The sequence below is a fragment of the Lutjanus erythropterus genome, chromosome 14 (assembly GCF_056507025.1).
Source record: "Lutjanus erythropterus isolate fLutEry1 chromosome 14, fLutEry1.hap2, whole genome shotgun sequence".
Taxonomy (NCBI): domain Eukaryota; kingdom Metazoa; phylum Chordata; class Actinopteri; order Lutjaniformes; family Lutjanidae; genus Lutjanus; species Lutjanus erythropterus.
In genome coordinates, this window is record NC_139330.1 from 4,424,220 (window position 1) to 4,440,697 (window position 16,478).

The window sequence follows — 16,478 nt, forward strand, 5'->3', positions numbered from 1 at the left end:
GAATAACAGAGCAGAACATCCTGAGCTGCTTCCCCTTGAAGCTTGAAAGATATGACATGCACGCATGGTTGAAATAGGTGTGAATTGATGCACACCCGTTCACCCTTCAAACTATTAATAGAGCCTGCTTGAATACTACTTCCTGTCTCGCTGCAGCTAATGATAATAAAATAAATGGTCCATCTGTGTGTGTGTGTTGCAGGTGGGGAAGGAGACAGTTCAAACCACAGAGGACCAGGTGATGAAGCGAGACATGCCTCCTGCGTTCATTAAGTAAGTCTGTCTCTGTCTCTCTGTCCTGCTCCCACCCACAGTCACACACAGAAATACCCAGAAACAAAGTTATGGAAATGATCCATTTTATCTCAGCAGACAGAGAACTTGTTAAAAAGAGGATTCCAGCCGATTTAATGTCAGGAAATGTGGCTGCGTTCCCAGCTGCAACAAAGAGCTACTTCTGAGGCCAAGCGCGGGTGACTGTCCAGCGTCCAGCCCTCTGAGAGCCTGTTTGTTGTTTTCCAGCTTGCTTCCAAAGAGCTGACTTGAACTGCCGGCTGAGAGCTGCTCCTCAGCAGTCGTGGGACTTAGACATCAGGCTGTTTGTTTGCCTGTATGTGTTGCATTTGTCTGTATGTTCATGCTTTTACGGTGCATCTGATATAATCCATCTTCAGTTTATCTCCCTGATTTGCTTTCCTTTTCAATTTTCCAATTAGTTTTAAGAAACAGGTCCAGACCTCCAGCAGGTCCACACACACTGCTCCCTCAGGCCCACTTGCACATACACGGATCATTACACCATAAATCTCACTCACGGGGCTTAGGAGGGGGGCGTGTGGGAATGTGAACCAGCCTAAATATAGATGAACCAGCAGCCATTGATACCCTGACCAATGGGGGTCATAAAGAGGAGGGACTTGGCTTTATTCAAGTGCTCTTGAAGTCTACCACCTTCTTCAGGTTAAACTAAACATTCATCTCAAAGGAACGGGCACGAAAGCCCCAAAACTTTGATCATTCTGCAGTGCAGCATTGGTAATGAGCCATGTTGGGCAAGTTACTCAGGAAGAGTAATAAGTTACTAAGAGGGGCAGTCTCACCAGAGAGAGAGGCTGTGTGCACCTTTACGCACATGGAAACAGCAGCATGAATTTTATAACTACTAATAGATGACCACCGCCATTCTACACAATGATTGCGATTCCACCAGAAGCGCCACAGCGAGTCCCAGAAGCGGCTCTCTGCTCTGCTCCACTTTAAATACGCGCCGAGTCTATTTTTGATGGATGCCACGTCGCTCTGCACAGAGCTGATCAGGCAGGCAGGAAGTCAGATACAGGAAAAGCATAGATAATCCAGTCAGTTTTCAAAATAAAACACCCAGTGCAAACTTTCAATCATAAGAACAGACAAAAAAGAAACGGTTTAATTATGTAGCTTAGTAGTTAGGTTAGTTAGGTTAGTTAGTTAGCTAGTAGTTGAGACATCAACAGCGTGCCCAATGGAATCAACAGGTAAACGTCCCACATATTTGCTGCAGTGAAATTACTGCATGCAAACAAACTGAAAGCAGCCTCTCTGATTATTAAATTAAATTGCTAAAGAAAACACTCATACATCAATACAACACACAATAAAGAAATTCTTTACCTTCCTCCTCCAGTCTTTTCCTCCCTGCTCAGCCTCATTTAAAAGGTAGTATAGCCTATGGAGACGGGTCTCTAAATTGGAGAAATTTATATGTTCTGGTGTGTGGTGGGGGGGTGATTTATGCAGACAGGTGGATTCAGATGAACTCAGATGAACTTTGTCATCACCAGGACAAATAACAAGTTGCATAACACAGTAACACAGGATTACTTGGATTAGTAACTGTAATATACTTCCTGTCTTGAAAACTGTAATTCCTAGTAATGTGTTATTGCCCAACACTGGTAATAAGAAATTTGCAGGTTTTGCTGTATTAAAGGTCACATTATTTCAAACACAACAAACTCTCAATCTCAGATTTAATTACATTACTGGAAAGCTTTATTATTCTTTATATGGAAGAGACAACCTTCCAAATGCAGAATTAAACAGAAAAATATCTTTGATTTATATGTTTCTCTTCACACACTTGTACATGCCCTTTTTAGCCTTGTAACCTTCTGTCAGCTGTCTTGAATGGCCGATAGATACTGATCTGTTGATTTACAAGGTGATAAATGCCTGTTATTGGTTAAATGTATGCTGGTTTTTATCCTGACTGCTCTTCTTAAGCTGACTGTGTTTTTTCAGGGTGGAGAACTCGAGCTCTAAACTCGTCCAGGCGTCTCAGATGCTAAAAGCAGATCCATACTCTGTTCCTGCTCGAGATTACCTGATCGATGGATCCAGAGGGATCCTGTCTGGAACCTCCGACCTGCTCCTCACCTTTGATGAGGCCGAGGTGTGTGTGTGTATGTGTGTGTGTGTGTGTGTGTGTGTGTGTGTTTGTGTATGCCTTCTTATATTCATGTGTGTGTCCTGAGAGGCACTCTTACTTCAGAGGTGTGGTATCTTTCAGGGAAATAAAGCTTTATATAGCTGTACAGAGGAAGGAGGAACTCAGCTTAGAGCCAGTCTGTAATGGAGTCTCAAATGCAGCCAGATCTAATCACTGAGATCAAATGACTTCCCTCTGTCATAACTCAGGATGTGTGTGTGGCTGGCTCTGTGTGTATGTGGGTTATGGTATTTTACCAGTGTGTGTGTCTGTGTGTGTTGAATGTTTGATGGCAGCTCAATAAGTGGAGTCACATTGGGCACGTGATAATGCTCACCACGTCTCATCACTAGCCTCATTTTTGAAAGAACAACTTCTCACAGTCACAAGATGTACATCACAAGACTGTACACACACACACACACACACACACACACACTCACACAAAGACACCACACAAACGGCGGGGTAACTTTAACGCTGTCTAAAAAAGCTCATCCACAAACCGAATGTTGAACTCATAGTAGAGGAGTTTGTCTCTAATCATCATCAGCCTTTATTTTATCTCTTTGTACATGATCTCATGTGCTTGTGATAATGTCTGTGTTGTGTCCCAGGTGCGTAAGATAATTCGTGTGTGTAAAGGTATCCTAGAGTATCTGACAGTAGCTGAGGTGGTGGAGACCATGGAGGACCTCATCACTTACACCAAGAACCTGGGACCAGGTCAGCAGGAGCTTTCTTTTTTTTTTTTTTTAACACAAACTGAGAACTACAGTCTCATTACTGTTGAAGAGCCCCCATCCAAGATCTATTTGAGCATCACAGGGATTCTCAAATTGATTTTATAGGCATTTATGCCTTTGTTTAAATAGCAGAGATGGGCACAAATACATCAAAGTATCTTGTTACAAATTACAAATACTTGCTTGTCAAATATACTTAAAATAAAATACAAAATACAGGCATTAAGAATGTATTTATTAAAATACAAGCATTTTGTAATTTGAAAATATGAAAATACACTGTCAAATTTATGACAAGGCAAATTTCATTTGTATAGCCTAATATCACAAATCACAAATTACCTCAGGGGACTTTACAATCTGTTCATTGTGAGACAACCAGTGTCCTGGAGACCCTCGAATGAGAAAGGAAAAATTCCCCCCCAAAAACATTTTAACAGTGAAAGAAAAATGGAAGAAACCTCAGGGAGAGCCATTCAGGAAGGATGGACAGATGAGTAGTATGTGTTGTTTGTGTAGAACAGAAAAGCAAAATCTCAAAATCATTAAATACAGACTTTGATGACAGAGTTTTTGATACATATTATTATGTGAACAATGTAAAGAGGGTGAAATGGGTCCAGGAGGACACTGAACAACTTAAGGTGTTGCCTACTGGACGTGGGCCACACAGGTAATTATGACATTTTAGGCATTTAGTAGCCTCAATGTGGGTCTGACAGGAGCTGTGTTCAGTCCTGGTCTGACTGTGTTCCCTGGGAGGCTGCTGAGTCTATCAGCTAATGACAGTTACAGTTAGTAGCTGTAGTTAGCAGTTACTCTGCCTATATGCTGCCCCCAGGTTGGTTTAGAGTATAAATCTGACAGATGGCCAATTCTTACATATTGCACTGTTCAGTTTTTTTTCCCACAGTTTAAACCTGGGATTATTTGAGAATAAAATGACGTAATAAGTAATGTATTTGCTCAGTAGGTAGAGCATATGACCCATCTACAAGCTGCCCTGTCCATTAAGACTAAAAGCCCCTGAAAATAATCAGCAACAACAAATAAATTGGATATAATTGGATACGCCAAACACTCCCTCTTTCCAGCTTATAAATTGTGAGAAGTTGCAACTTTTCTTTATTTTATTTGAATCTGAATTTGGATCTTTTGGTTTGAGACTGTTAGTCAGGCAAAACAAGCAATTTGAAGATGTCACCTTGGACAAGAAAGACATTTTTCACAATTTTCTGGCCATTTATAGACCAAATGATAAATCATTCAATCAATCAGCATTTAATGATCAGCACATTAACGGATAATGAAAATAATATATGCAGACGTTTTATACTGGGGTTTGATCATTTCTGTTTAGACCAAAAGCTTTGCCACAAATGAATCACAGTATTTGCCGTTGGTGCTGGTGTTTTATGAGGGCCACCACTAAAATATGAACCGTGCACTCAACCTTTGTTTTAGACTGTTCTCTGGGTTAAAACATCCATCTGCCATGATGAAAAAGTAAATGAACCGACTGCCGTGATTAAGGATCAGAGTCTTTTCACTGGCAGAAGAGCAGCACCATAAACAGGCTATTTATCATCGGAGGTAAAAGGTCAATTGTGTTGTCGGTGCGTGGTGGCATAATGAGCTGGAGGAAATCTGATGCCAGGGTTTTCTCACACTTGACTGATGCTGTCATTGAATGAGATCGGTCATTCATGAAGTAATGATCTGTTTGGATGTGCTGGAACTACTCAGTTGGTGAAAACACTGGAGGACGCCCTCAGCCTCTGATTGTTGGAGCCTAGTTAAAACTGTGATGCTAACGCCAAACCCAAGGTCACTGCTGTTTGCTACCTGCTGGTTTGTTTGGTTTTGCCTCTGCTTTCACAGCACAGTAAATTCTCCATATTTTTCTTTGTTTTCCTCAGGGATGACCAAGATGTCAAAGATGATTGAGGAAAGGCAGCAAGAGCTGACGCACCAAGAACACAGACAGATGCTAATCAGCTCCATGAACACTGTCAAAGAGCTGCTGCCTGTTCTTATATCAGGTGTGTATGGGTGACTGTGTGTGTGTGTGTGTGTGTGTGTGTGTGGGCAAATGACAGTGCAGGTCACCGAGCATCCAATAGTTGTTATAGCAACGCTGATAATTACAGTCATTAGTTGCTGGGGATGTCTGACTGACTTTAACACACATCGCCCACTAGCTGCTCTCTCTCATACTGTATCTTGCACCAGCAATGAAGAGAAACACTGACACTGATTTTGATTCAAATATACATGTTAAATGTGGATGTAACATCAAAAAAGTTCAGATCAAGTTTGATCTTGTGCAATCACTAACATTTTGCAACTTAAAGTTGCTACAGAGTGCTGCTGAGGAGTCCTGCAACCTGAAAAAGAGTTAGCACATCAGCACTAGCGGTTCCCTCATCTCAAAGTCAATGGATTTTTTGAACAAGGTTTTGGTTAGATGTCTGAAATAAGATCTGTGGTTACCACAAGCTTAAGAGATTTTCACGCTTCGCTCCTAAGAAAGATGGCTGCTAACAAGCGGCTAAATGACACTACAGAGGTTTTCGCAAACATTAAACTTCAGATAGTGGTGGTGAAGTCATGCAGCCGTGGTGTAGTTTGTTTATAGCCTTTCACCTGTATATAAGCACAGCTGCGAGAAAATATTTTCATTTTGGGTCTTTGCCAGAGGTTTTTTTAATACTACTGTACTAGGGGGGCACCAAAGTGAGGGATTTTCAAATGAATAGTTGATTCAATGAGCAATTTAATCTTTTATGTTCTAGGCCGGGACCGAAAAATGTAGCATGAATTCATGTCACTTGTATCCATTATCAAGGGATATGATAGGCTGTTATATGAGCCAGGCCATATTTGTTATGTGCTTTCATGGTGGTTTGCATTTAATGCATTTAAATGAACATTTTATTGAACAATTTTCTTATTGCTATTGACGAAGTGTCTGTTGACGAAATATATCATCATTGTTTTATTGCCCAGGTCTGGTTGAATCTGCGCTCCTGTAATCATCAATACTCATATTTCTGTCCTCAGCTATAAAGATTTTTGTGGCAACCAAGAGCAGCCGAGGCGCCGGCGTTGAGGAGGCAGAGAGGAACAGAAGGTTTACCTTTGAAAAGATTAGCGCTGAAATCAACGAGATCATACGAGTCTTACAGCTCACCACCTGGGATGAGGACGCCTGGGCCAATAAGGTACGACCTGTGCTGCACATCTGAAGTCCCATTTTCTTCATTTTATGCCCCGAACCCCCCAAAAACAACTTGACAACTCAGATAATCACTTTTGCTTTGGAGTGCCTGTTTGCACACACATACCGTAGCCTCACACTCTATCCACACATCCCTCTGTGCTGCAGAGAGCATCTCCAAAAAAATTCACTCTTTACTTTCTGTCTCCGCTTTTCTTTTTGCTCGGTAGTATAACTCCTGGTTTTTCTTTTTCTTTTCTTTCTTTACCTTCCTCCTCCATTCTTTTCCTCCCTGTAGAAGGTAAGCCTGTTTCTCTCCCCCTCTGCAGTTTCCAGCATGCAAGTGTGTGTGTATGTGTGTGTGTGTGTGTGTGTGTGTGTGTGTGTGTGTGTGTGTGTGTGTGTGTGTGAAAGAGAGAAGGAAATATGTCTTCATGCTTACATATGTATCTGTCATGCTGGTATTTAACAGTAAGTGTGTCATGTGTTTAAGTCCACTGACCGTTAGCTGATGTGATGATGTTCAGTACACATACTTCATCACTATATTGTTATATGTGCATCTGTTTGTCTCCAGATGTCCATTTGAGCCAAATGGCTTGAAACAGATGACAGTTATTTAAGTTTTTCCAAGCTAAATAACTTACAACCCCAATACCCCCAAAAATTGAAATGCTGTGTAAAACATGAATAAAGATAATGCAATGATTTTTTTTAAACATGAATAAACCTGCTAGAAATAGGAAATGGACCCTTTTCTCATTTTCAGTAGACCCGTTTGTTTTTTATTTTTTCAGATGTGCGCCAAGACTCACGGAGAATGTGTTTTCTTAATTGTGCGTTCAGCTCTTAGTGCTTTTGTAGCTTTCACATGAATCTCTGTGGTTTGAGATAGTTTCTCTCCCATGTTTCTGTTTGTACTTCCAGATGTGTTCTTGTGTCATGGCCGCTTTCAGCTGCACAGTTACTGCTGATGAAAACACAACATTTCCTGAATTTTCTGCTTCATAATAAAAGCTGTTGGATAAGAAATATAACAAGGACTTTTATTATGAAGAATGTATAGGGAGTAAAATGTTTATACATCGTTCAGCTGCATGACTAAATACGAGCGCTGTGGTCGTCAGACACTTTTCCACTTTGTGTCAGTCCATCTCAGATGAGCTCAGGTCCAGAGAAGTCTGCAGTGTTTCTGGATGTCTTAAGTCTTAAGTCTTAAGTCGTTTGTTGCCTCTGTCCAAACTTATTTGAAATGTGTCGCAAGCATCAAATTGAGAATCAGTGAATATTTAGAAATAATAATAACATTTAGGAGTTTGAAAATTAAATATCTTGTCTTTGTACTGTTCTCAAGTGAATAGAGGTCAAAAAGGTTTTGACAATCATTGCATTCCATTTTTGTCAGCGTTTTACACAGTGTACCAACTTTTCTAGAATTGGGGTTATATTTTTTAACAATAATTGCTTCAGAAATTCAATCCATCTTCAATCGTGGTATTTTCCTTCTCGTTTTGCAAATGTTCACTGCTTGATAGAGCCGTCAGGAGCACAATAAGGTGCTGTTTTAGGCAGATTATAGTCTCTTGGAAATGTTTTGGGCACATCAGTTAGAGACTGTGCCATGAGATCATTTAGTGGTAAAGTTCAGATCTGTTTCACCAGTCTAACCTGTAACCCTGCATGTTTCTCTGCACACAGCTACCTCAGACAATGATCTGTCTGTTTGTGTTTGTTTGTGTGTGTTTGCTGTGGACATACTCTGTGTATAAGCTGTGATAAGCTCTTACCGTCAGTGTGTGGGGGAACCGCTGGCACACGATGACTGTCCTCCTCTCAGGTCATGAATTATAGAAATAAGCTGGTCGGTGTCCAGACACATCCATAATAGATGAGCTGTATTGAACGGTTCCACTTAGGCAGTTCATTCTCCTCTGAGCTGGAAAAAGGCTTTTTGTTTTTTTTCCACCTGTTATAAAGCAGTGAAAGAGTTTGTGGCTTTTTAAATATGAGATCATTATCCTCCCTTAGATGTCTCATTTCCCCTTTATCATCAGTGATTATCTTTAAACAACACATAAGTTAATCAGTTGAGTGATTCAGAATTTCTGAAACCTGTTCCCACTTTATACAGCTTAAATGCTTGTTTTGTTACTAATGACTTAATTCAAGGTAATTAACTTTATTACCGTTTTACAGATTGATAATAAACATTGATAAAAGTAACTTCTGAGTCGCTGGGTTAAACTGCACTCAGTTAAAGGGATTGTTCAGATTGAAGTGGGCTGGTATGAGGTACTTACTGATAGTCACTGTATCAGCTACAGAAGATGCTTCTGACAGGAAACCACTGTTATTTAAGCCAAATATCACTCGCTCCGAACCAACCAAACATCACAGGCGAAATCAGTCAGTCTGCCGCTGCCTCCATCTGTTACTTTCTTGGTGTTATTGTGAGACTTTGATGTTTTTAAAGGTTTGTTCAGATTCATTAACAGAAACAAAAAAGTCTGGTTGCTTTGCTCTGATATTTGGTGTATTTAATGGTGACTCCCTGTCAGAAAAAATCTGACAGCACTGAAACTGATATTAACATTTTAGGCGGATCTTTTTTAAGTGACTAAAATAGCTTTTGTTGCTGAACCTGTCTGCTGCAGTTCATTGTTTAACTTCTGTTCTGGTGCCCCTCTTTCTTCTCAAAACTGTGGGCGTGTTGACCGCAATCTCCTAAGTACCTCGTGGAACCCCACTTCTAAGAACTAATCCCCAACAAAAGCACTATTTATTCCTATTTGAGGAGTGTTTGCTAAAAATTAGAGTACCCAGCTGTTTTAGAAAATTAGGCAGCATTTTTTGTGAACCTTCAGCCTGTATTTATGAGCCACTGTTAATGAGTTACAACTTTGGGAGGAACAAATGGGCTTAAGGCTGAGTGCCACAGGCAACATAGAGTCTGAAATGATGAAAAAAAACAGACTAAAGCATCGTTATGGGTATTTTTATTGACTTTATCCACAATAAGAAAAATAATGCCACCCTTTCCTTTTAGTGTGGGCTCACAACACTTTAGAGCAGTAAATTAGTTACTAAAAAACACAAAAGTCCTTCCTGACAGCTCTTTATTTGTAGCATGCCAGTGATTTCCAAAGTGTGAGCTGTGGCCTCCTGGTGGGCCTTGGAGGTACTGCAGGTGGGCCATGAGAGCGCTTTGAAAACAAATAAAGTTTTAATTTTCAGCTCTGTAATTAAGTTTGAAATTACCATAAAAAATCATGATTAATTTTAAAATGTAAGCAGAACTAATAAAACAAAGCTGTGCGATTTAAATTGTGTGTTATTCATCATTTATCTGACTATTTTAACAGGTGTTACACTATATTTGGTGACCTGTCACACTGACACCAGAATGATACTTATATCTTGTAATCATTGGCAGGGGCCAGGCAAAATGGAGCAGTTTGGGTAGGCCGGAGAAGATTTGCAAATTTCAAATTGGGCCGCAGTATTGTTATAAGTTTGGGATTGGCTGCTGTTTGCCATAATCCTAAATCCGTGCACCCGCTGATGTTCTGACAAATCTATACACATGCTGTGTTTTCTCTTCACCTCAGGATATGGAGGCTTTGAAGAGATCTCTGGCTTTGATTGAGTCAAAGATGTTACAAGCTAAAAGCTGGCTCAAAGATCCCCATGGACAACCAGGTAACTGTGTTTTTCTGCTCTCTGCTGAAACTCTCAAAGAAGTTTTGAAATCTTATTTCACAAAGTGGTCCTGTGGTGTGTCGTTGTCGTCCCCAGGAGACCCCGGTGAGGTTGCCCTGCGTGTGATACTGGATGAAGCTGGTAAGGTGGGAGAGCTGTGTGCTGGGAAGGAGAGGAAAGATATCCTGGCGACCACTAAGGCTCTGGGACAAATGACTGACCAGATCACAGATCTACGAGCCAGGTAGTGTGTTTGTGTGAGAGAATTTGTCTCACTCCTTATGTTCATGTTCATGTGTTTGGTCAACTTGTGTTTTTCTTTCTGGACAGAGGCCAGGGCCCGACCCCGGGGTGTGTGCAGCGTGCAGGCCAGTGCTCACAAGGCTTAGATTTGTTATTTGGCAAAGTGGACGGTGCTGCTCGCAGACTGGAGGCTCTAATCAATGCCAAGCAGGCCATTGCCAGAAGGCTGGATGCTGCACAGGTCAGATAAAACAACAACAACACAATAATCCATGTTAACCCTCTTCCCCAGTGAATGACACCTCCTATCTGCATTATATTTATCCTATTTCTGTCTATTTTGTTCTGTTTCATTACCAAGCAAATGGTATCTAATTTTCAGTGACTGATTTAAAGCTAATGTGGAAAGCAACAGCTAAACGCCTCTTTAACAGGTCAACATTTACGGTTGACCTATGTTGCAACCAAATTGCTGTCACAAAAACTGAGCAAAACCCATATTTGCCTGTTAATCATTATTCCATGATTGAAAAGAGTGTCGAATGGTGATTATTTCCACTGAGTGGAAATGTTGTAAAACTATATTGTTGCCTGGAAGCTGAGAAAAAAACAAGTTGATTTCAAGTGACACTCGAAGTTGAAGTAAGAATAAAATCTTATTATATTTCATGTTCTAGACCCCCTAACAAATTATGTTTTTATTGAGTGGATGAAATGTTATCTGGTGTGGTTGAGTGTTTGTTTAGTGACCCCCCCCCCCCCCCCCCCCCACACACACACACATTGTACGGATTTATTTTGCTTATTTCATCAGATGAGAACTAAACCATATATGTGCTCTTCTTTAGGCCTGGCTGGCTGATCCTAATGGCGGTCCAGAGGGGGAGGAGAATATCAGAGCGCTTCTAGCAGAGGCCAAACGCATCGCCGATCTATGCGAAGACCCCAAAGAGAGGGATGACATCCTGCGCTCCATCAGTGAGATCGCAGGCCTCACCGCCAGACTTGTGGAGCTACGCAGACAGTACGCTTTCCTTCCCCTGTCACATGCATGACTAGCAATGCTTTGTGAACGCTCTATGTAATTCTTAGACCTTCTTTTTTAGGATCAAACTGCAACCTCATGCCACCAATAGCTGGCACATTTTACCTGCCTGGAAAATATGTTGTTGCCTGTCAACCCTGGGCATCAGTCCTACGATAAGGTTTCTGTTTGAATCTGGTGTGATGGGGTCATGGTATTTATGTGGAGGGTCAGTAACTGTGTGAGGATAGTAGGGCGCAAGGAAAATACCACTTGATTCAAGGTTCATGCCACTGAATTTGATGGAGCGTTCGCCCCATGTGCTGAGGCTGTGGGTCCTCTGCGGCTTTGCTGCACATCGTTCTGTCCCCATTTCCTGTTAAATCTCCTGCTGTCCTAAAAATTAAAGGCATTAAAGCCCCAAAAATATATAAAAAAAGCTCATCCTCAATAATAATATTATTGCAATTATACAAAAGTTACCAACAAAATAAAAGATATAATCAAAATGTTTTCATATTTTGGGACAACTTGCTCTCAAAATAGTCATACTCAGTCAAACTCCTATGTAATGAAACCTAGTTTACTAGTCCAGCAAGCAGGCCGACTCTTAGTAACAACTAGCAACAGAGATGTTTTCTAGTCCTTGTTGAGTCAGCGGCAGCCAACTTGACCAAAGGTTAATGCTTACACGAGATCATGGGGTTTCCCGAACCGAATAACCAAACATATAAACACAAAACTGCATTGCAAGCTCCGTCCTCTTGTAACTAAGATATCTGCTGGGAAAAAAAACAAAACATTTTTTTTCATGGACAGATTTAGCTACTACATCTGCAAACTTCACATGTATTTTCATTTTTTTAATTTCAGAGTTTCTGTATCATCTGAACATTTCCAGTAACTCCAGATCTTTGAAAAGTCCAAAACTCAAAATGTATTCTATATTTGTTGTGGTCTAACCTTTCAAAAACAACAAAACTGTTTACTCTCCTGTTTGTTGCACACAAGCTACCTGTATTAAAGGGGCAGTGTAGCAGCAAGAGCAGCGTAATTCCATTAATTAAAGAAGGTTTATTTGATTATTCAATAAATGTTAATTAAACAGAAACAAAAACAGTATGAAAGGAGGTCATAGTCTATATAGACCCTCTGTGGTTATTGGTTTATTTTCATGAATAAAAATATTTCAAAATCATCCCCTCTCTGGGTGGAGAAATATTTTAAGTAATGAGAAAGCGTGCTGTCATGCAGATTTAACCACACTCTAAATGTCTAGTTGCCCCATCAGATTGCTTGGTTGGAACTATGTGTTTTATAATTTATATAACAGGGACAACAAAACAAAACAAAGGTGAATAAAGGTGAAGCTTAGACAGGACTGTTCTGTATACAAGAATGTGAAAAGCAGGTGTGTATATAAAAATACATATAAAGATACATTAATACTGTATATATAAGCACCAGTAACCACTATCAGTAAATATTTAAAATAAACATTTCAGATGCAGTCTGATGGCGAGTTTGTCGGGTTTAAAACAGTTAATTTACTAAATGGCACTGTAGTGCAGTGAATCATAGCAGGATGACTCACTGTTAGGAATATATTTTCTGTGCTCCTCTTCCACCGCATGTATTGACCATAAAAGGAAACCAGAGATAATCACAAAAGTCAGTAAAATGACCCAGCTGTTACACAGATCCATACAAAAACTGTGGATCTGAGAAAAAGGTCACTGCGTTAGTAAATAGGAAGATTTTAGGCATTATTATAAATGTACATATCTTGGAAAGATAGTGCTTAAAAGTACTATACATAAACACTGTGTGATCTTATATTTACTGACTGTAGGACCACAAAAATACTTAATATGAATAAATTTTTCATTTCTGGGGGAGTTTCTTCTTATCTGAATCAATAAAGCCCCTTGAAGCAATTTCTAATTTGTCATACTGGACCATATAGTAAATAAACATTTATTTGACTTGGCTTAAAAAGCTACATGTAGAGAGCAGAGATGGGACTGATCCAATCAAATATCAATATCGGGGACGCGATATTGATGAAAGTCAGTCATAGGACATTGGACTCATGTCACCGATCCGCGTTGCAATCTAACTTCCTCAACCCCACATGTTTTCTATTTGTAAATACTACACTGAGCAGCGTGAAATTGAGAGATGAATATTGCTTTTATGAGAAATGGAGGGCCATCTTTCAAAACTATGTGTGAATATCACGAGTCATAACCCTCCAGTGCTCCACAATGGTTGGAAGATACCATCAGAGAAGCTACATTACACAAACTAAACAAGCTTTCTAGATAAACAAAACTGACTGGTTGTACATCGACCTCAACTGACACAGAACCTCTCTACTAGAAAGTCTTAAATATTTCAAACTAATGAAGTGTGTAAATAATATTTTACTCCTATGGCTTATATGTGTCAATTATAATGAAACTCATTATACATTTTCTTGAAGAATTATTGTCCTGGAGCAGACCTTAATCTACATTTATGTCAGTGAAAAACACCAAATACAAACTAGTGATAAATATGTTTTATCTTTATATCCAAAATGAATGTTGACTCAAACAGAGGAAGTGGCATCAGCCTTTGACAGTGGTATTTCCCTTTAAGATGGTGTATAACAGGGGTTTGACTTTAAACATTTGATGGGTTTCAAGAAGAGCTGCAGTGGTTAGTCAACTAATCAATTAGTTGATCAACAGAAAATTAATTGTAAACTATTCTTATGATCGATTGCAGTTTTTCTCAATTGCTAAGACACACATAATGAAAGTGGGAGCCACCTGATCTTCATCAGCACCTTCTTAGCCCAGCGGAAGTCATGTCTTGATCCCCTGTTTATAAGCATGGATCAAGGAGGCCAAGGGCACATAAGGAGAGTAAGAGGCCATGGCAGAAGGAGCCCGAAAAAGAGGAGCTCATGTTTAAAAGGATGACCCCACTGTTGCAGCCCAGCCAAAAAGAATAACAAAACATAACAGGTGGATTTTACAAACAAATGTCTCATTTTGGCCTGAAACCTTCAGTTTAGGCCTGTATGTGAACTGTTTTTAAAATGTTACTTCTAAATGGACAAATGTGTTTGAGCAAATGAGAAAAACTGTAATTGTTTCAGTCATTTTTCAAGCAAAAATGTCAAACATTTGCTGGTTCCAGCTTCTTAAATGTGAGGATTTGTTGTTCTTTTTTGTCATGAATGAGTGTAAATGAAGAGTCTTTGGTTTTTGGATTGTTGTTTGGTCAAAAGACGGAATTGAAAGATGTTGTTTGGGTCTCTTGGAAATTGTGATGGACATTTTTCACAAATTTTTTACAATTATAGACTGAGAGATAAATCATGTAAATAACTGGCAGATTAATCGATAATGAAAATAATTGTTAGTTGCAGTCCTAGTTTCAAATCTGCAGTACATGGCTTTTCCACCTTGTTTCCTCCTTAAATCATCCTTCTGTCTGTCACTGTCTCAGGGGTAAAGGTGATAGCCCAGAGGCCCGTGCATTGGCGAAACAGATTGGGGCGGCGCTGCTGACCCTGCAGTCCAAAACCAACCGGGCCGTGGCGAACATGAGACCAGCCAAACCCGCCGTCACCTTGGAGGGCAAGATGGAGCAGGCCCTCCGCTGGGTGAACAACCCCGGAGTGGACGACAGAGGAGTAGGTGAGAAAGGGGTTGGATGACGGCTCCGGGGACGGATGATGTAGTAGTTTGGTTCAAAAATAAATGCTCTGACCTTCCATGCTTTTTGTGTGGGAGCTGGAGAGTGTGTGAAAGTGGTTGTGGCGGCACCTGGGACTCGAGCCGGCAGTTATGGGATCCTGAAAGATGTGAGGTGTTTGTGGCCCGCTGAGAGCCTGAAAGTGTCTCATTTCCATTCAACATTCATTCATTCTGAATGAGGCACAGACATGACTGAGCTGGTGACTGATGCCATTTCCTTAAATGCCCACAGTGAGGTAGTTCATGCATGAATCACTGGATGAATAACTCAACTTACTCAGTCAATCAGGGAGCATTGTATTGTTGTAAAGCTTTGTTTGATGCCTGTCGCTGTTTTCCTGATTTGTCATTTTACTGTTTCCTATTTTCTCACATGCTTCCCTTTTGGGAGCAGAGTGTGAAATACTGCAGTGGAACACAGGTACCTGCCCACTATATGTTTCCTTTGAAAATATGATCAAACTCTACAGATATTAATCACATGATGACTTCTGAGAAGGTTTATGAGGTCAGCAACATGTACCACAAAATACAGCATCCTCCTCTCTGTTTTACAAAAAAAGTTATATGAGCCACAGTCATTTGTCACCCTTCGTATTCTTAGTACTTGACAATTTGGAGATGCTCTGTGTCTAAATAAGGACGTGTAACCAAGGTCATTAATGCTGTCTAACTTATCACATATGCAAACTCTGTGAAACACTGAAAATATGAAAATACTCCACGTACCTTCAGTATCTTACTTAAGTAATGGTAGGTATTGTAAGCTAAATATACTTAAAGTATTGAAGTAAAATTACTCATTCTGCAGTAAAGTAGTCAAACAAATACAGTGGAGTAAAAAGTGCAATATTGACCTCTGAGATGTAGTGGAATAGAGGTATAAATTAGCATAAAATGCAACTACTCCAGTAACCTACAAATACCTCAGATTTGTACTTAAAGGGATAATGCACCCCAAAATCAAAAATACATATTTCCCTCTTACGTGTAGTGCTATTTATCAGTATAAATAGTCTGGGGTGAGTTCTTGAGTTTTGGAGATATCAGCCACAGAGATGTCGGCCTTCTCTCCAATATAATGGGACTAAATGGCCTTAGTCCTGTGGTGCTCAAAGCACAAAAAAAAACATTGGAAAAACTCAACACCAGTGTCTCTTTCCAAGATAATTACTAATGATAATCCTGAGACCTTGTGAGCAGTTTCTTTCTTGTGAATTATAGGCACCAACCTTATCACTGCACAAAAGGAAGCATGTGTTTATTCATGGACACGAGGCTTGTAATCATGACAGCACGGGATGTAAACATTAAACAGTCCCTTCAG

The 16,478-nt window shown here is 40.1% G+C and overlaps 1 protein-coding gene across 4 annotated transcripts in view; it reads left to right on the forward strand.

Annotated features, from left to right (window-relative positions):
• The window catches only part of LOC146315064 (vinculin-like), a 40,943-nt gene that overhangs the window by 11,413 nt on the left and 13,052 nt on the right, over positions 1-16,478 (forward strand). For 2 of the 4 annotated variants that reach the window (XM_084735250.1, XM_084735248.1), the window contains exons 2-12: positions 203-273; positions 2,281-2,431; positions 3,085-3,193; positions 5,133-5,255; positions 6,277-6,437; positions 10,042-10,132; positions 10,229-10,376; positions 10,463-10,616; positions 11,224-11,399; positions 11,482-11,580; positions 14,901-15,091. In XM_084735250.1, the coding sequence (XP_084591376.1) occupies positions 203-273; positions 2,281-2,431; positions 3,085-3,193; positions 5,133-5,255; positions 6,277-6,437; positions 10,042-10,132; positions 10,229-10,376; positions 10,463-10,616; positions 11,224-11,399; positions 11,482-11,580; positions 14,901-15,091 (1,474 nt within the window). The remainder of the gene's footprint in view (positions 1-202; positions 274-2,280; positions 2,432-3,084; positions 3,194-5,132; positions 5,256-6,276; positions 6,438-10,041; positions 10,133-10,228; positions 10,377-10,462; positions 10,617-11,223; positions 11,400-11,481; positions 11,581-14,900; positions 15,092-16,478) is intronic. The other 2 variants (XM_084735251.1, XM_084735249.1) reach the window with 1 other exon arrangement.